We start from the raw sequence: 20,787 nt of genomic DNA on the forward strand, positions 1-20,787 counted from the left end.
GAGGAAACCTTATTGCTCTCTACAACTATCTAAAAGGAGGTTATGGAGAGATGGATGTTGGTCTCTTCTCACAAGTCACAACTGATAGGACAGGAAGAAATTACATCAAGGTACACCAAGGGAGATTTAGGTTAGGTATTAGGAAAAACTTTTATACCAGAAGGGTTCTCAAAGTCTGGAACAGCCTGCCCGGGAAAGGGGTTGAATCACCATGCCTGGATGTATTTAAAAGCTGTCTAGATATGGTGCTCAAGGTACAATGTAGTAGTGGCCCTGAAAGAGTTAGATAACTTGGATTTGATGATCTCAGAGGTCTTTTCCAACCACGGTGATTCTTTGAATTCTGTGTTTCTTGCTGCCTTCATGAAACACATGGATACATATATGTGGCTTTCATTTGTTTTGTTTCATGAGACAGGGAGGGGGGAAAAAAAATCTTTTTCATACACCTACATCTATCACACAGCAACTAAGAATAGAAGCAATATTGAGGCAGATGGAAATGTTAACGGTGACAGCTCACAAGCACGAATCACACATTTGTGAAATAATGAAATGGGTGGGTAGTTGTTATGTGAACTCCATGTCAGTTGGTATGTTTTCCTGGCTATAATTTTGCAAGATTATGTCTCAGAGATATTTTGAGTTAATGGGAGATGTCGGTGCTCTGCCCTGCACCTCACTGGTGTGTGGGTGTAGGGATTCACTGGAGTTGGCGAGCGGTTTGCATGTGAAACTGCTCATCATGCACCCTGGGTACTGTGGGACGTCCCCTGACACTTCCCTGCCAGGGCATTTTAGTATTCCTACAGACGTGGTGGGAGAGAGACTGAAAGGAGGCGTAAAAATGGCTGGAAACCCAAACATGAGGGAAACATGGGATACTCATGCTTGTTTCAAACTCTTACTTCCAGACATACGAGTGTTAGTGGGCTTTTATGTATCATCTGTCCATATACTGTGGTCCTTATCACTAGCTGAACTTGATGGCCATGAATGACAACAAGGATTACAAAACTAGTCCTGCATGTCTCTGCTCGCTCTTTCTAGTTCTTCATGCCTCCAAAGCCATCAGCTCCATTTTAAGGGTCACTTTGACAAGTCTGGTTTTGCTAGCCCCAGATTCTTAGCCCCAATCCAACGTTAGCTCAAAGGGGAGGGATTTCGCAGCTATCCGTATGTATTTTACCTTGTGCTACTTTTTTTCCCAGGTCTAGGGAACCTCCTGATTTCACCAACTTTGAGAGGCACTGTTTCTTACAGCTGCTGCTTACAGAACTTGATGTGACTATTTTTTGCTAGAGGAATGAACTAGATCTCCTGAAATCTTATGGATGCTCTGTTTGTGTATCTGATTAAAAAATTCTAGCAGCTACATCTTCAAGTGCTCAGCGGTGATTTACTACAGTGATTCATGCTAAGACTTTACAGCTCCGAGGAAAATGTGTCCCACAGGATTCATCCACCTTTCCAGAATTTCTCATGGCAGGGCAATCGAATGCCACTGTATTTAGGAAGCAATGTATGGTTGCTAAATGGCAGCCAGCCTGCATTTTCTTTGGACATTTCTGAGAGCTCAATAATATAGGTGTGACAAAGAAACAAAATAAAGGACTTATAAAGGCAAATGTGTGCATCCAGTCCCCTCAGATGAATGAAATGCTAGATGTCATCCTCCAGCATACATATCTGTGAATGGTGGCCACCAAAAATAAAGTGAGGACTATCAGACCCTTTGAAATAGATCACTGAAATATCTTGAAAATCAAGTGGTCATCGAAATGGAAAGATGCAGAGAACTACAAACTTGAAGAAAGACCATGCCTACATCAAGTACCACATTAAAAACAAACATCTCATGCTGGACATGGACATCTGACAGCCACCAAAGCACTGAAGACAACACTCATAGACTCAGGTAAAATAAAAGGAAAACTACAAAAACTGAGGAAGAAAGACTGCCATATATCCATACTTTGCAGGATGGAGAGATTGGAAGGAGAAGGGACATTTTACAGTATCATAACCATAAGAGCTGAAAGGCGGTGACAAACCACCACCAAAGTGGTGACAGCTCTTGGAGAAATAGTAGGTACTAAAATCAATAAAGCTACTTGCAGATTAAGGTATGAGTCACCATGAGCAAATGTGACCAAGTATGGGCCAGTGTCATTTGTTAGCAGCTGTCCGTCCCATGCGTCTCTGCAGAGAACGAGTAGAATTTAACACAAGCAGGGCAACAGAGGCAGAAAGGGAAGCATTGGAACCAAAAGTTTTTAAAGAGCTGGTAAGAGAGTAGTGTGTGTAAAATGAAAATATAGGAAAATATACACAATTATCCATGGAGTGGAAACCTCCTATAAATAGACAGTCCTTGGCAACCTCCTGTATAACAGAACCGTTTATCTTGGGAAGTGGATGGGTTTAAGTAAGGCTCATCACCACTAGATCACAGTAGATGTATTCAAATACTAGCCCTACAATCTGACTTTTTCCCAAGTGAAAGAAAGGTCAGAGAAGGTTTCATCACGAATTTAATGAAAGTGATAACACAGCCTAGGTGTGTTTGAGTTCTAGCCAGCCTGCCGATGACGGATGCTTCCAAGACCCGTCTCTTCTCGGGCTACTTTTTCCTTGCCTTAGAACTCCCTAGAAATGTCTCTCATCGGCCCCTGAGAGGTATCCCCGGCAAACGCAAGTTCTCTAAATGGAAGTGGAAAAATACGCGGCGGGGTGCAGCCCGGCCCCTTCCTCCAGCTCCCACCCAGCAGCGCCGCCGGGCCCGGGGGCGGGGGCCCCGACGCAGAGCTCAGGCCGCGGTGAGCGCATCTCCGGGAAAGGAAGAGGCCGGTTTTAATTTAATCATTAGGAAAAACCCGACCCCAAGCCCCTTCCCCGATAGATACTAACGCGGAAGAGACGCCAGGTGACCGACTTTCGTGGGAGATCCGCGGCGGCTCCCCCCGGAGCCGTCCTGCGGCACCTCCATTTTGGCCGTGTACGCCGGTGCCCGGCCCGGCTCCGGTACCGTGAGCGGCACCGTCCGGAGGGGCTGTTGACGACGTGCCTCTCCCGGGGGTGCGGGGGAGAATACGGAAAGCGCGGCAGAAGGGCGGCCTTCCGTTCCGCCCCCTACCCCCCCCAACGGCACCGCGCCCCATCTCCGCAGGACGGTGCCCCCCGGGGGGAGGCGGTCGCCGTAGCAACCGCGGCGGGGGCGAGAGGGGACACAGCAGTATGGGGAGCCCGGACCCCGGCCTGGGCCGTCCGGGGCGCGCAGTAAGCTGCGCGGCGGCTCCGCCGGGGCTGCGCGATGGGGATGCCGCCCCCTCCCCCGCGGCAGGCGGGCGGCCCCGGCGGTGCCAGCCCCCAGCCCCCCCTCCCGCCTGCCGGGGGGTTTCCCTCCTCGGCGGCGCTACGTGCGAGCCGGAGCGGGAGCCCATCGGGAGGTGGGGGCGGCGGGGCCGCGGGATCCTCCTTGCATCCATCCCTCCCTTCTCTCCCGCTCCCTGCCCGGCGGGGCCCGGCGCCGCAGCGGTGCTGGCCGCGAGGCGCCGCCGGCTCTGCCGCAGGGATCGCCCTCCGTGGCGGAGCTGTGGGGGGCATTGGAGCCGGCCGCCCCTCGGCTGCCCTGGGGCGGGGAAAAGAAGTGGTTCCCGGCGGCCGGGATCCCCGCGGGCGGGGAGGCGCACGCTGGCTGTAGCGGGGCGGAGGAGGCAGCGCGGCTCCGTGCGGACCCTCCTCCGCGGGAGCTCACCCCTCCCCGGTAGAGTGGTGCGGGGTGGGGAGGCTGGAGGATGAATGCACAGTAGCCGTGCAGAGCCGAAGACCCCCAGAGCTTCTCTACCTGCGAGCACTGCTGCTACCGCCGCTGCTCCGCCAAACTGCTGACTTTCCAGAGCTTATTTTTAGCCCGGAGACTAAATATTATTAGCTACATTTCTACGTAGGAAGAATCGGAAGGGCGGGCGGGGGGGGGGGGAAGGCACTAGAGAGAGGGAGATGAGCAGAAAGCTTATCCGAATGATCTCCAGGTGGGGGGCTGCGTTTGGATTTCAGGCTTGTCAAACACCTCCTCCTTCTCCCCCCCGTCCCCCCCCCCCCCCCCCCTTTTTAATTATAGCAAAGTAGATGCGGATATTGGATCATCAGCAATACATGCACGGCTTTCCCGTTCAGTCGTAGGTTGCATGCACAGAGGGGCCATCAGTGATCCCTCAAGCTGGGGACCAGCTCATCTCCATGTAGGTAAAGATCAGCTGCGTCTCTATATCTATGTAAGATCCGTTGTGCACGGTGCCAGAGCTCAGCTGCATCTCTTTAGCTATGCAAAATCAACTTGCAAGCTAGGAGAAAAAAATCCGTCGCATCTGCTTATCTAGGTAAAGATCAGTTCCATCCCTGCCCAAAGCATGCACACGCACATAGACGAGATTCCCAGATTAAATCAGGCACAACTTAACTCAACTCGTAGTGCAATCTCATCAAAGCTTCTCCTACCTTTTCTAGCCTCCACACCCCGGGCAGCCAAGCAAGGTAACAAAACTAGGCGAAGAGCAGGCACCCATCCGCGCGCCACGGAGAGGGGGGGTCCCGGGGGGTTCACCCCTCCGCTTACCTTAGTCCCAGCTAACACCACGAGCAGTGGCTAGATCGCAGAGATAAACACTGGCATTTCCCAAAGTTGACACCGTCAAACCAGCCCCCGGAGCTTGCAAGACTGTGGGTTTTTTTTTGTTGTTGGTTTGTTGTTTTTTTTTCCCTCCTCTCCTTTCCCTCTTCCAGCCCGCACCGCCAGCAATTCAACTTCGCCCAGCTCCAGCGGGGCGAGAGGGCGGCGAGCGGGGAGGGGAGGGGAAGGACCAGGGGGTGGCGGGGAGGGAGGGGGGGGGGGGGGCAGTCGGTACCAAGTGACAGCAGCTCCCCGAGCCCGCAGGAGCGCGGAGCGGTGCGGGGCCAACGCCGCCCCCCCGCGGGCCGCCCCCCTGCCCCCGCCGCCTCTGTCCAGGGTGCTGCCGCCGCTCCGCCGCCGCGCCCCGCTGCGCGCCCCCGGCCCCCGCGCGGTCACGTGCCGTGGCAGCTCCGCTCCGCACGCCCCCCCACCCTCCACACACCGGGGCAATGCCTGGCCCTCGCTCCGCTGCGGGGCGCGGAGGGTGTCCCCCCCTTCCCCACTCCCTCCCTCCTTCCGCGCCCGCTCGGAGAGAGGGCAGGAGAGAGCCGGGAGGAGCGAGCGCCCGGCTGTGGCCAAGTCGCCGCCAGCTCCAAGTTTGTCCAACGCGGTGTTTGCATCGCAGCCCTAAATCAAAGAGCGCCGCAATTAAAGTTACACTGTCTATAAAGCACAATTCCTCTGGCCTCCGCGGGCTGCACACTTTGCTGTATTAACTACTAGAAAGCCCAGACCGTGATACTAGACACTGTCGTTAAGCAACATCTCCAGCTTTTTTGTTGTTGTTGTTTGTCTTCCCCCCCCCCCACCTCCAGTCATAATAGTCTTTTTTATTGATACTCACCATTGTTTCTTTGCTGTCCTTGAGACAGAAGTGTCTTAAAATCCAGTCTCTCCAACAGATGCTGGAAGGTAATGTGTCTTGTTTGAAGTCATCATGTGAGAACTTCTGCTTTGCTCAGTGGATCGCCCACCACTTGGTGTGACTTATGAATCTAATAACCCTTTGCAATATCCGCAAGCTTAAACTCTCCACCACCTTGGTGCCTACAGAAGACAGAATGCAACTAGCAGGGAGTTTAAAAAACCTATAGATTTACGCAAACGCCTTAGCTCAGAGTCACGTTTCCCTTTGAGTTCTTACGTGATCTTAATGAATGAGAGGGGTTACCAACTAACACGGTATAAAACGTGATCGCAGCCGCCTCCCAGGAAACCGGAGCGGGACAGAAAGTTCCCGAGGAAAGTCCTCCCCGGCCGGGCTCTGTGCACTGAGCCCTGACTCCCGGCCGCTCTCCTTCCACCTCCCGGCTCGCACCTGGGGTCGTGCAAGACGAGCTGGCTCTGGAGATTTGCATTGGTGACAGGTAAGTAAACATTTGGCTTTTTTTAAATGTCACGCTCACTCTCGCTCACACGGGAAGTGCTCCAGGGACTTGTTGAATACTAGCTCCTGCCACAAGAGGAACATGGCACAGTCGCCAAGACGCTCCCCTCGGAAGCCCTTGCCTTCCCCCGCGCCGCAACTTCCCACCACACTTTTCCTTGTTCTGTCCTCGCAGGGAGGCGCATCCTCGGGGGTGGGCTGCCCCTCCACCCCCTCACCGAGCCCCAGCCGCCGGGGAGGAGGAGGGAAGGGGGCGTGAGATTCATCCTGGGGACCTGTCTTCTCTTCGTCCCCTTCCCCTAGCCCTCCCGTCCCCACCGCCAGCCTCGTCCACCCACCCCACACTGCCGAGCACCCCCGGGGCCCCAACATCGCCCCTGTCCCAGCCGCCTGTTCCCCCGCGGCATTCATTCTATCGCTCGGTCTGTTTCACCCCGTTTGCGGTGTAGAAACACCCGCCCGGGCACAAGTGCGGTCTCTTCCTTTGAGAGAGGTGGTCGAGCCTCGGAATTCTTCCTGCCAATTCTCACAAAGTCCTCACCCCGCTTTTTGTCTCCTGTCTCGGGTTTATTTGTCAGCGGCTGCCTCAGCCGGCTCTGAAAACCCCGTCGCGGTGTGTGTGGGGGGCAGGGAGGAGTCGGTGGTGGGGAGGTTTCTTTGCCTGTGGAGGCGAACTACAGCCAACTGAACCTGGACTCTCCAAAGTTTGTGGGTGCTGCATCCCATGAGAGGAAAACCAAGACCAAGAGAAGCAGCTCCTTGCCTGCTCCCGTTCCCTCCTGACGGATAGAATCGCATTTACGGGTCGGTTCTCTTTGGAGCGCCCGTTTCCCCCGCCTCCCAAGTCCCAGGTACCTCTGCTTGGGAGCCAAAGCAAGCAGCCTCTTCCATGACAACCATTTATGTTGATCCATGCAATAACCAGCAGATGCTGCCCTAAGACTGGTACAGCTGGTACTTCCCTGCCTCGGCTGCCCTGGGGGCAAGGTGTTAGAAAACAAAAACCAAGTGGTCTCCAGGAAAGCTGCCCTGAAGAGAGCTGCTGAATCGCTTCCCCGGCATTACGTACTTGCTCTATGACATGCAACAGGCAGAGCCGTTCAGGAAGGCTGTTGCTGATGTAAAGCTGCACCCAATAGATGATCCTATCAGTTGACACCCGAGCCCCATCCTTAAGTATTGGTCTTCAGTCGGGAAGCTGAAGTTTTCTTCCAACAGTTGGAAATACTGACAGTTAGTGTTAATACTAGTCGGGAACACAACTTTTTAAATGACATTAAAGAAAAGAAGAAAAAAAAAAAGGCACAAATGTTTCAACAACTGTCTTGCAATGAGTTCTGCTTTCTCCCATTCTGCTGAACGAGTACCTTCTGGCTCTCCCTCAAGGGAGTAAAATAACTCACATAATATCTACTTTGGCTAGTAAGTCACGTGGTTAATATTTTGACTACACACTTAAGTCTGACTTAGGGCTTTCTGACTCAATGGAGTCATAGAATTGTTAGGGTTGGAAGGGACCTCCTCAGTCATTTTGGATGGAGAGAATTTTATAAAGATGCATTATCAGTTAAATTTTTTTTAATATATTTCTACAGGCATATTTAATAGCTCAACAAACAGTCTTTAGTTGAGAAGGTAATTACAGCTGCACCACTTGTAAGGAAGTTTTTTTATCTACAGCACTGTTCCTCCTCTACTTCTCATTAATTTGTAGATATTTTCATTTTCTGATGGAGGTCTCAGTTTGGGGTACTCTGAAGAAACCTTTGCCGGTCACAGTATGATACTAATGTAGCAAGATCCACAGCAAACAGGACACGCTACCATTTCAGCTCTGTCCAGCTGCATTTTCCAGAGCAAATTGATGGGGTTTGCCAGTAATACTAAGGTAAAGTCATGCTGACAGAACCACAAGCAAAGATACTCCTTTAGAGAGCTAACTAGAAAAGCTCCCTGTCCATGTTTCAGTGGAAGATAACACAACATGACTCCACCCCCTTCAGTGGTGAAAACTGATATCCCATCTCACTCTTGTTAGACCAAACTAACCACATGTTTGCTGAGAAGTTAGTTTGCTTCACATTGCTTCAATCACTTCAGTATGAAATAATTAATGAGAAAAAAACCCCCAACAACCAGGCATGGTTATCAAGAGAATGGTACCAAAGTGTATGGGAGAACAAAAGGTCATTGGTAGGGCAATATGGAATGCTATGGAACCTGGAAATTATCTGGCAGAAGAGAAGGTGGTGTAAAGTAATCACAATCTATTCCTTGTTGTGCAGTTCACATGGTGGGAGAATGGCCCAAATCATTCTGACGGACCAGAGCTGAGGATGGGACAACAGTCAACGTATAAAAATGATGAAGGACAGTCACTGATAGACAAGGGAGAGAGATTCCTGCACAAAAGGCATTAGAAAGGGGGCAGAATAACATTAAAGGTAAATATCTATTGAGTTTACAGCTATTTCCTTTCCCTACATCTTGTTTCTGACTATGGATTTTACCTTCAGAAGGGCCCATGGGAGACCCAGCCATGAAAAATCACTTGATGTGAGTAGGTGCAGAGGATTATTTTCCTGGTTACCGTAGAGGGGCACGATTGATTCAAAGTTACTCATTCAACGAGTCATAAATGTCAGTGAAAGTCTGGACTAGTGAGCAGAGTTTGGTCCATGGTTCAAAACTAATAAACAGGTGATCTGTATATAGGGTGCTGAAACAGGAGAGCTGTTAGCTTTTGCAAGAGGGATGCAGCACAGCACTTGCTATATTCAGGTAGTTCATACATATAAGGCAATGAACATCTCTTGTTCCAAGTCTGTTTATCTTGGGTTTACATTGTTACCAGATGAAGTATACAGCTGTAGGACTTGACTTCGGTCGGACTACTCATATGTAAATAGTGACATAACTGTTTAGCAGATGAGGCCTAATTAAATGGGAATCAGTCATACATTTTCCCCTCTCTCAGACAAAAGAATGTGAAGAATACTGCAGGAGCATTGCTAGAAAGTCACAGTGCCTTGAACCAACCCACCCGCAACTCCAAATCCTAAGCGAGCCACAAACCTTCATTCCCTGCCTTAAAAACAATCTCTGAAAACAATGAGCTATAATTGATTGGCCTTTTCATGTACTTGAAAGGCTACCAAAACATGTGGATGACTGCTAAGCACACGCTAAAAGACACCTTACATTTATCATGCATGGGCTGTTCCTCCAGAGATCGCTGAAACCCACCTCAAACATCAGCAATCTGAACAGAATCAGACGATAACAGTAGCTGTCAGCTTTATGGAGATGCTTCTGAAATAAGAACTATGACATCATTGCTGGTGTGAAACCAGGCTGCCAGCTTCTCCCCATGCCAGCAATTGAATGGTGTGTTTGAAAGAAAGGTCCCCCGGGGTCACTGTGTGCTAGTTTGGCTGGTAACCTCCTGCTTCTTCAACAGGCGGATTTGGCACCTGCCCTGCTATTGCCTGGAGGGTAAACACCATTCTCTCAGTACATACTTAGGGTAGTCTCCCATTTAGTGTTGATTTTCTGTGCCTGATCTCCTCCTCCTGGAGATTACCCCACTCTGAGATCTCCATCTTTTCCCCGATCGTCATGCTGCAAGCATTAGCAGTCTTTCACTCTGCCTCCTCCCTCCCTGGAAGAGTTTTCCTTTCTTTCTGTGCCTACTCATCTTCAAACTGCTCCCAACTGCGTATATTCCATGCTGGTGACATGCAGATGAACATCGTAGTCATGATCCCACTCAGATACTAAACAAGCCTCCCACCAATGCCTAGTTCTCCTTTAAAGTGCTAGAACATTTCAGATAGATTTCAGTCTCCTGAAAGCACCAGGAAATCCTCTGGAGTAGGCAGGCAGCAGCAAGTATGCTTGCTGTGTTTGTACCTCAGAGAATGGCTCAGCATGGACTCATCTCCAAATGCACAGAAAAAAAGATGTAGGGAAAAAAAGAGTTAGACCCCTGAGCTGAGGCGGTGAGCCCAATAGCCAGTTCAGAGCCTTGGCTCACATCCACCTCAGCTCAGTGCTCGAGGAGGGGTGCTCCAGTGGCAGCATCAACAGATGGCATTTTGCACATTGACTTCTTTTAGAATCACAAGTTGTGCCAATTTTATGTTCATGCTTGGTAAAACCAGGAGGGTGATGCTAGGGTGGCTCAAGTGTGTAACATCCAAGAACACCTAGACCTGACATAAGTCAAGGTAACATCAGGGTCCCTATCATCCAAGGTGTTTCGAGATGTGTGTCCTGTACTATAGAGGCTACAGTGCTGGCTAGAGTGGGAGCAAAGCTGACAGAGGTAAACCAGGGTCTTCCAGCATTGCGCCAACAACCAATTTGCTCGTGCTGGGGAAACTCTTTGCTCTGCAATTTCAACTGGCTCTAGGTCCCCCTGTGTTGCTTTCACAGCACACCAGAGTTTGAGAACAAGTCTGAGAGCTTTGTATTAAGTATTTATTTGCCATCAACTACTGTAAAAAGGCTTCTTTAGACTATTTTTTGTATTTATGGAAAAGGCATGTCTCATGAAAACTTCTGGAGCAAGGGCTTTGTTTTTCTCAAACCACCAGAGATGCAAATGCCATTCAGACTATGTCTTACCTGCTTGTGTGGCACTTGTTTAGGTTAGCTGAAAAAAGAGGGAGACGAGATAAATGCAATGGAAACTATTGGCCCATGTATGTTCTCCTGTGTGACCTGAGCAAAATGAGCCACTGAGTATCTCTTACTAGAAGAAAACCAGAGATAGGGAGAGAAATCAGAACCTGGAGAAAAAGGAAACTTGACAGCTGTAATCTGTTACTATTGCAACCTGACTACAGGATTCATTGACGTGGTGAGGGACCCTTTCTTTCGGCTACAGCTTGTTTCATGTAACCACAGGGAAAGTATTTCTGGACACACCAACCACTGATTCATTCTTCAATTTCATTTAAAAAGAGCAAACATACAACACATCTGTTAACAAAATAAGCCACAGCACCACCTCATCTCATCTTTATAGGCTGTTCTGCGCACTCCCGAGTTGGGAAAGAATCCCAGCACTTCCAGTACAGAAATACCCTACTAAAACTGAGGGGGATTAGCCCTAATCGTACTTATGAATGAAAAGTAAACACATACTTCAGTTCCTTTCTAAGTTAATGTTTAAAAGGAAACTCTCCCAAACCTTATTAATCTACTTCTTGACAGTCAAACACCCTATCAGCTTCCATGTGATTTCTCAGTAACAGCTGTGTATTTGAACCACATTGAGCATGATGGAAACGTGTTATTGTTAGGAGCAGAATATATTGGAGATGATATACACTGAGTGAGCAGTGGGTACCTATCGTGTGAGGATTACTAAAGGACGCTGGCAAGCTCTGAGTAAGAGCAACCCTTGACATTGTCCTGGCATTTATATGATGAACTCTTTCAAATATGACTATGTTCTCTCTCTTTGTGAAAAAGGTGAGATGACGACAGAAGAAGAGGGCAATTGTAATGTAGGAGAAAAACACTACAGGAAAGTAGAAATGCAGAAAAACTTTTGTGAGGCTACCACTGAGCTGAGGGCATTTAGTGAAATAATAACCTCTGTGCAGGCTCTTGCATCAAGTTAACTGGAAAAACCCACACCAGCTATGTTTTCAGCTGTCCAGTATATTTTTATCCTGTCATTTTCTGACTAAAATGACAAACAAATTCTCCCCTGAGACAGTATTCACAACAGCCAGGAAACAGTGCTAATGTTGACCTAAATAAATAAAGCTTCTCCTGCGTAAGAATTCCTGCAAGGATCCTTTAACACAAGGTACTTGGAAAACATTTACTGCAAAATGCATATGAAACCCTGGGGGACAAAAAACCTGCTAGACACTATGGTCTCACTATCTCAATTTGGCAAGTGAGGCTGAGAACTTCATAAATACGCTGCTGAAGAAGACAGTGGTACTCAGGGTTAAGACCTCTGATGCCAAATGAGAAGGTTTCAGAGCCTACTGGTAGACCCTTCAGCTAAAACACAGATGAATGTTCATAGAAAAAAACAGAATAATTTTGTTTAGTTGCATGTGTGGGTTTGAACTAAAGGGTGTTGGCTACCTGCGTGGTCTTAGGATGATTTGGGTGGTTGCTGCCTCAGGTAGTGCTACGGCTGCTGCTTAACTTCTGGTAGGGTCATTCTTTGCTGTTAATGAGAGCAGTTACACACCTACCGAAGTAGATGTCTTTAGATGTGCTGCTTATTGAGGTGAATTAAACCTGTTGCTCTTAATCAATCTGAAGGGCAGAGCTGAGATCCCTTTCTTTTAGAATCAAGCTGCCCAAAGATGGGCAAGGCTAAAGTAAAATTTTGCTGGAGGCTTATTTCGAATTTTGATGTAAGCACATCAAGCTCAGCAGTGTTAGAGGTTTGTTGGTAAAAATATTATTGCTACTGCTACTTTCTAATTGCATCATAGAGTCTGGTTTTGTTCCATTTACAACCCACGTACTGCTGCAGCATCCTTCCTTTGCTCTACTTGATAACCCGTCAAAGAGGTGGGCCATTAGCAAAACTTCCACTGAGCAGCAATTAGCAAGTCTTCTGTTCCAGCAGAGATGACAAAACCGCCTTTTGTTTTTCCAAGACTTGGAGTTAGAATGGCAAAGATGAGCCATTACTTCATTTAGTGCCCCCGTAATGCTGCCCGCTTACCCTAAAGATGTTGTACTGCATGGGATCTATGACTCAGTACCTTCCTTACATGCAACCTACATACAAAGATGTCATTGTGAATTAATCCACTTCAGCCACATATGTCCTTTCATCACCTCTACTGGAGTTGAACTAAGCAGTCTACGCTTTTCCTCTTCCACTTTCTTTTCTGATGAACTCTCCTCTTCTAATGGCTCCTCGTAGGAGCCAAAGTAACTTTTGTTTGTGACCCAGGGAACTTTATTGAACAAGTATACCTAGAAGTGTTTCTAACACTGAACAGCACACAAACTGCATGATTACTTTTAGTGTCTTATTGTACAGAAAATATTTTAATAACCTGAAAGATTCTTCAGTGAACAGCGCTGGACCTGTGGAATTTATAGTGTATTTAAATATTTTTACATTGGTACCCAAGATTGAATTCCAATATTTATCTTTTGTATCTCTGAGCATTTTAATACACTTCTGGGAACACTTACCTTTTATGATGAAAACAATATTTTCTAACATAAAGTGGTGATTTCATTTTAAGTGCAACCATATGTATCTTAGGGCAAAGGCTTTTGGTTCTAAATAACTGTTTAATGTTAAGGATCTTTCAGAATGGAAACATCACCAACTACCACATCCCAGCTTTCTGCAGAAACAAAGGTAAAATGCAGAACAATACAGTTCCTATAGCTCAGAATAAATACTTTGAAGCACAGCTGCAAATTGGGATTTTTTTTCCCCCCCCCAATGAAAATTGTACAACTACAGAGATGTGGGTAAAACACAACCCAAACCTGCTTGATTTAATCACAGTATCACAGTATCACAGTATCACTTAGGTTGGAAAGGACCTCGAGGATCATCGAGTCCAACCTATCAACACAGACCCCATGACTAGACCATGGCACCAAGTGCCACGTCCAATCTCCCCTTGAACGCCTCCAGGGTCGATGATTAATGAACCTATCTCTCTTGGCAGGGGTTAGATCACGTCCTATTTTAGTTTACTAGTCTGATTGCTGGTGGGTAATCACATCACAAACCCTAATTTCCACAAAAGGATGCAAATAACTTATCCCTGGACCTGCACAAGCACATAACCCTCATCCCTACAAGCATCACACTCAAAATTCTTTCAGTTCAGGCAAAGATATCGAACCTTTCAGCAATCCAAATTAATCTTTACGGCTTTGAGAGACATTTTTTTATGTCCATTTTGAAAAGGAAAAAAAAAACAAAAAGGAAAGAAAAACTGAGGCAGAGAGCACTTAAACTGCCAGTAAATGACTCTGATGTTGCAGTTCAGTCTCTAAGCAGTTTGCCCACAATAATAATGCCGGTCAAGATTTGGCAGTCCCAACACTTTTTTTCTAAGAAGTATGTAATGACTGCTCTGTGCCCGCTGGGTGTGTTACTCCGACGCTGGGAAAAGAGCCACCTCAAATATTTGTTACCATAATACCCAGTCTGTGCACTCATTCATATCACCTAACAGCATAACATTGGAAAGGAGCAGTTATTAATTGGGGGGGGGTGGGGGTGGTGGAATGACTTTAGTTGTTCAGTTTGTACGTAAAGCAGGCAGAGGACTTGGGAGAAGAGTGAGAGAAGAGCAGACAGATTTTTCCGGCTCTTAAGTCTTCTCAGACTCACACTGTCTGCCTTAAAGGTTAATGTTCACCTGTGGGTCACAGAAGCAAAGAATCACAGAATCACCAAGGTTGGAAGAGACCTCAAAGATCATCAAGTCCAACCTGTCACCACAGACCCCATGACTAAACCATGTCACCAAGTGCCACGTCCAATCCCCTCTTGAATGTGCTTCTTCTGCATTTACATGCCCTACACCCCAGGGTAGGGAAACTGGAAGAGGTTTTATGGAAGAAGTGTGACATTCTAGATAGAATCATGGAATCATTTTGCTTGGAAAAGACCCTGAAGATCATCAAGTCTAGCCATTCACCAAACACTGCTAAATCCACCCCTAAACCATGTCACCAAGTACCACATCTATGCATCTTCCCAACCCCTCCAGGGATGGTGACTCAACCTCTTCCCTCAGCAGCCTGTTCCAATGCTTGACAACCTTTTCCATGAATATTATTTTTTTCCCTAAAACACAATCTAAACTTCCCCTGGTGCAACCTGAGGCCATTTCTTCTTGTTCTATCACATGTTATCTGGGAGAACAGATCAATCCCCTCCTTTCTCCAACCTCCTTTCATGGAGGTTTCTCCTCAGCCTCCTTTTCTCCAGGCTAAATAATCCCAGTTTCCTCAGCTATTCCTCACAGGAACTGTGCTCTAGACTCTTCAACACTTCATTGCTCTTCTTTGAAACATGATCCAGCACCTCAATATACTTCTTGTAGTGAGGGCCCCAGAAGTGAACCAAATACTCAAAGTACAGCCTCATCAGTGCTGAGTACAGAGGCACAATCACTTCCCTACTCCTGCTGGCCACACCATTCCTGATACAGGCCAGGATGCTGTTTGCCTTCTTAGCCAACTGGGTATATGCTGGTTCACATTCAGCTAGTTGGCCACCACACCACCCCACCCCCCCCAGGTCTTTCTCTGCCAGGCCAACTTTCCACCCGCTCTGCCCCAAGCCTGCAGTGTTCATGGGGTTGCTGTGACCCAGGTGCAGGATCTGGTACTTGGCCTTGTTGAACCTCATACAACTGACATCAGTCCATTGATCCAGCCTGCCCAGATTCCTCTGTAGAGCCTCCCTACCCTGAAGCAGGTCAACACTCCTGACCAGCTTGTTGTTGTCTGCAAACTTACTGACGGTGCCCTTGATCCCCTTGTTCAGAGCATTGCTGAAGATATTAAACTGAACAGGCTCTAGCACTGAGCCCTGGGGAACACCACTTGTTATCAGCCACCAACTGGATCTAGCTCTGTTCATCACCACTCTTTGGGCTTGGCCATCCAGACAGTTTTTAAGCCAACATTAAAACCCAGCATCCAACGCAATTTCCCCAGAAGAACGCTCTGGCTTTACTGAAGTCCAGCTAAAGGTTTTACTAAAGCCTAGGTAAACAACATCCACAGCCTTTCCTTCATCTACCAAATGAGTCATCTTGTCATGGAAAGAGATCAGGTTAGTTAAATGCTGTGTAAGCATCTGGACATGGAGACAAGGGGATGTCACTGCTTGTGAGCCCACAGTGGTTGTGCTCCTCACCTGGTGTCTGCTCTCTGTTTGTGGCTGGGTCCCCTTCTGAGCCTTTACTTAGCCCTGGAGCTACAGGAGCTGGATAGCAAGATGAGCACATGGCTTGTCCCCCCACATCCCCATGGTGCTGGGGTGTGCCATGCCGGGAATTGCATGTGCCTGGGCGAGTGCTGGCAGGGAGCCTCACCTGTGTGCCCCGCGATGCCGGGGGCCCTCTGCTGTGGCATCCATCCCATGTCACGCCGTGCTGTGCTGCCAGCCTTCCCTCTTTAATCAGACTTTTAATCAACCAGCACTTGGGACAAAGCACAGGACTGAAGAGCAGATGATGTATGCCAATATTTTCTGATCTTTTATGGGTGACTCACTTTTTGAGCCTGTTTTCCATGAGGAGAAGACAACTCAGATACTACCAGGGAATGAAGGTGTGAAGATTCAGATAACTACAATATAATTCCAAATTGTTTGTCAAGAAGACTCAAGATGAATATCACTAATAATTTCAATCTTTGAGGTCTGTGCAGTTACCTGAGAATGGAATGAAACTTGGCCTAAGGTTTCCCTGCCTTTCAGTGGGTTTGATTCTTGGCTTAAAGTTGCAGTTGCTGTGAAGATGGTGTCTCTCATAATCTCACGCTTATCTTTTTCTTGTGTTTCTCACAAATCTTTCAACATTCCTTGCTTGGGACTAATCCCCACTAATCTGAAATATGTGGCAGTACTCTGAAGGAATAAAACACGTGGAGTAAAATCTAGATGGAAAACCATAGTCTGAAAAACAAATGATTAATCACAAGCAAGTAAGGAGAAAGTCATAGAATACCAGTACTTCTTAATTATTTAAACTCAATCAGCAACCTGTAAATTACTAATTACTGTATCTTAATGTGACACCTTCCTGTATCACCAAACCTCTCTCAAAAAATGTAATTTGGGCTAAAGGGTATTCTCAGAGAGTAGAGCAACACAAGCAAAACCAATGGACAGTGGCATTGAGTGCACCCTCAGCAAGTTTGCTGATGACACCAAGCTGTGTGGTGCAGCAGACACGCTGGAGGGAAGGGAGGCCATCCAGAGGGACCTTGACAGGCTGGAGAGGTGGGCACAAGCCAACCTCATGAAGTTCAATAAGAGCAAGTGCAGGGTCCTGCATCTGGGTCGAGGCAATCCCAGGCACAAATACAGGCTGGGCAGTAACTGGCTGGAAAGCAGCCCTGAGGAGAGAGACTTGGGGGTGCTGGTGGACAAAAAGCTCAACATGAGCTCTCAATGTGCACTTGCAGCCCGCAAAGCCAATCAGATCCTGGGCTGCATCAGGAGAAGTGTGGCTAGCAGGTCGAGGGAGGTGATCCTCCCCCTCTACTCAGCCCTGGTGAGACCCCACCTGGAGTACTGTGTCCAGTTCTGGAGCCCCTATTACAAGAGGGATGTGGAGGTGCTGGAACATGTCCAGAGAAGGGCCACAAGGATGATCAGAGGGCTGGAGCACCTCTCCTATGAGGACAGACTGAAGGAGTTGGGGCTGTTCAGTCTGCAGAAGAGAAGGCTCCGAGGTGACCTCATTGTGGCCTTCCAGTATCTGAAGGGGGCCTACAGGAAGGCTGGGGAAGGACTTCTCAGGATCTCAGGTAGTGATAGGACTAGGGGGAATGGAATGAAGCTGGAGGTGGGGAGATTCAGGCTGGATGTGAGGAGGAGGTTCTTCACCATGAGAGTGGTGAGACCCTGGAATGGGTTGTCCAGGGAGGTGGTCGAGGCCCCATCCCTGGAGGTGTTTAAGGCCAGGCTGGCTGAGGCTCTGGCCAGGCTGATCTAGTGTGGGGTGTCCCTGCCCATGGCAGGGGGTTGGAACTAGATGATTCTTGTGGTCCCTTCCAACCCTGAATGATACTATGATACTATGAAATGATTCAAACAAAAATTATGTAAAATTAATTAACAATGTAAAGGTGCCTAGAAAGCCTTGAATGGGATATGAAATGTTCAGGATAGATTCATAGATGCCTAAATTGATGTAGCTCAATGGCTTTGTGGAGCTGAGCTACCTTGCACCAGAGCAGGATCTGTCTTGCCTACCTTAGGCCTCTCAGAGAAATACTAAGGATGAAAACCAAATAAAACCTGTTCAAACAATTGCTTGTCCATATTGATAATTAAATCTAATTAAGCCCCATTTTTCACCTAATTTTTTGTTATGATAAAGGTTTTTATGCAAACTCATTAGCAGAGCTTGTTCTGTCATTTACATTTAGTAATAGAAAGAGGCAAAAAGTGCTGAGGAGCAACCCACTGGCTCTGAAATCCAGCAGTATAGGGAGGGCTCATAGTCAGATGAAGCAAGTAAGTACAAGGTGCTGTCCTCTGTCACTGACATTCTCCATCCTTACATGCACCATTTTAGACATTTGATGTCTTAAGTGATTCCCACTGCTGCTATGTAGACACCATGAACAGCAGGTGGTACCTGAAATAACTGTGCCCTGATGTCAGGGTGGACATTAAGCCCTGGGAGGTGATGCTGCATTTTATGAAGCATGGTAGGAAGCCAACCCTTCCTGGGCCAGGCAAAAGAACCAGCGGGAGCAGCATCTCCAAAGGAAAAGGTCGTGTTGGAGCACTAGGAGCTGGGTGGGATTAGATGCAGGCAGCACCTGCTCTGCAGGTTTCTGGCTGGAAGGCAGGAAATGCTAAAAGGTGTTTGTTTGGGTTCAGCAGCAGAGAGGGCAGCAATGTGGCCTGGGAGAAATGTTATCCAGAAAGCCTCAGTGGGAAGTGCCATACTAGCTCAGTACAGCAATACTTGGGGAGGCACTTGGTACCACAAGAGCCCAAGTATCTCAGGTACATCTGGACTGCAGGCAAGAGGAGGTGTCTCCAGGTGTTGCCCTTAGTGCCGAGCAAAATTCTTAGGAAGAGATTAAAATCGGAGCCTCTTGCTTGGATCTCAGCCCTTCCAACCCTCCCCTTCTCCCAGAACAATCAAGGCTGGAGCTCAGACAACACTTTCCAAGAGTACCATATGGAGACACAGCTGGTGGTCATGCACTGTGCTCTGTCAAGTCCTACAGCCCGCTCACGGGAGGGGAGGCAGGTAGGACGGGATGTGGCCACCCTTCCCCACTGCACATCTCCATCAGCCTCAGGGATGCTGGGCAGAGGAAAAGATGGGCTAACATCTGCAGAGATGGCAGAAGACCTCTGGCAAATGAAGAGACTTTTATTGACCTGAGGACTGTGGCCACATAAAATGGGAGTGTCATGTCCCTGAGTGAAAGCTTGGACATAATGTGAGTCTACTGCTCCCCAACTTTTCTGTACACATACAGGAGTGACACGTATTCATGTGCACCTGGACATATTTTCATGCACACAGAGGCTGACTCTAAACCAGAACAGAAATATGGCAATTTAGAGAACAACAGCCTAGAGATTAGAGCATGGCTGAGAGCAATGGCACAGGCAATGACCTTCCTCAGCTCTTGATGCCCTATAAGTTGGAATGAGCTATCTGAGGCCTTCTCCTTGGAGATACAATGGAGGAGAGTTGCCAGGAGGGGTGCTATAGTAAGAACACAGCTGAGAAGATTTCTATGAGATAGAGTGAAAAAGAAGATTTCCATGAGATAGAGTGAAAAAATCAGGAGTGCTCCATGTCTTTTCCATGCCTTCCTACGGATGTGACCCTTTCACATTCATGGCTGATGTTCATTTACAGGACTAAGCAAGACTGTGAGGGCAGGATCTGAAATGCGTAGGCAACATTTTTCCTCAGTCTTAACATATCAAAATACTGAAGTTGACAGAAACAATTGTAATATGCAATCGTTATTTTGCACACACAATCTATGGTGAGATTGGCAAAAGCATCAGTCTCACTTAAGCACTCTTGATAGCCAAGCACCAAGAAGTTACAATGATTCTCCCAATAAACTTAGAGCAGCTCAGGATGTAGAAGCCATCACAGCTGTACAAATCTCAAGACTCCCTTACCTTCATCTCCTACACACACATGGTCTTTGGAGGACATAGATATTGGAGAGAGAGGCAGAAACCAGCAACATGAGCCTGGACACCCCATGAAGAATCTAAACCCAACCTGCTTCACAGTTCCCCATACCCTCAAGGACAAGCCACACACCACCCAATCCTACCTCTGAGAAGGCATGAAGAGCCACTTGAGTTCCTTACCTCCCAGAGATGTTGGGAGGATGCAGTCCTCCGTCTGCTGGTCACACGTGGGGGTCCTGCCACCATGGGGATCCAGCAGGCAAAGGCAGCGGAGCAAACACTGGCAGGAGTGAAGAGCCCCACAGATGTGCACAGATGTCAGGTAGCGGTTGTGCAAGAGCCCCGGTGATTTACATTTGTGAGCTGCAGCTGGGGGCGAAAGGCGAGCAGCCCGCAGTGCGCTTGCACGCTGGGACTCGCACGCCCCGGAGCGAGAGTGGAGCGGAGCCCTTGGATCTCAGTCAAGGCTGTGATTCAGAGGCAGAGCAGCACGCGCAGGATGGGTAGCTGCTAGCCAGCTACTTGTTGGGTGGGCTTGGGCTAATTAAGCTGCCTGGCTGGAGAAAGGAATCGAGGATTCTGGAGTGAGGAGAGAATAAAAGTGCAAGTAAAAATTCAGCCTCTCATGAAATTACATGACATGAGTTTACAGACCTGTTCAGGAGAGCAAAGCAGAAAGCATCTCTTCGCTGCCCTGATGAGGCTGCATCTGGAACATTGTGTCCAGTTCTAGGCCCTTCAGTTCAAGAAGGACGGGGAACTGCTTGCGAGAGTCCAGCACAGAGATACAAAAATGATTCAGGGAGTGGAACATCTTTATGAGGAGAGACTGAG

General features: G+C 48.1%; 1 protein-coding gene across 4 annotated transcripts in view; it reads right to left on the reverse strand.

Moving 5' to 3' along the window:
- The window catches only part of BDNF (brain derived neurotrophic factor), a 56,720-nt gene extending 36,506 nt beyond the window's left edge, over nucleotides 1–20,214 (reverse strand). The window contains exon 1 of one of the 4 annotated variants that reach the window (XM_068147828.1): nucleotides 20,134–20,214. In XM_068147828.1, the coding sequence (XP_068003929.1) occupies nucleotides 20,134–20,199 (66 nt within the window). In that variant the 5' untranslated portion in view covers nucleotides 20,200–20,214. Of the gene's footprint in view, nucleotides 1–4,618; nucleotides 4,827–5,516; nucleotides 5,753–20,133 lie in introns of those variants that run through there. The other 3 variants (XM_068147834.1, XM_068147831.1, XM_068147833.1) reach the window with 3 other exon arrangements.
- Between the last annotated feature and the right edge of the window lie 573 nt (nucleotides 20,215–20,787).

Source organism: Melanerpes formicivorus, unplaced genomic scaffold, assembly GCF_026170545.1.
Source record: "Melanerpes formicivorus ecotype bairdi unplaced genomic scaffold, bMelFor1.0.p_v2 SCAF_16, whole genome shotgun sequence".
In the NCBI taxonomy this organism is placed as follows: domain Eukaryota; kingdom Metazoa; phylum Chordata; class Aves; order Piciformes; family Picidae; genus Melanerpes; species Melanerpes formicivorus.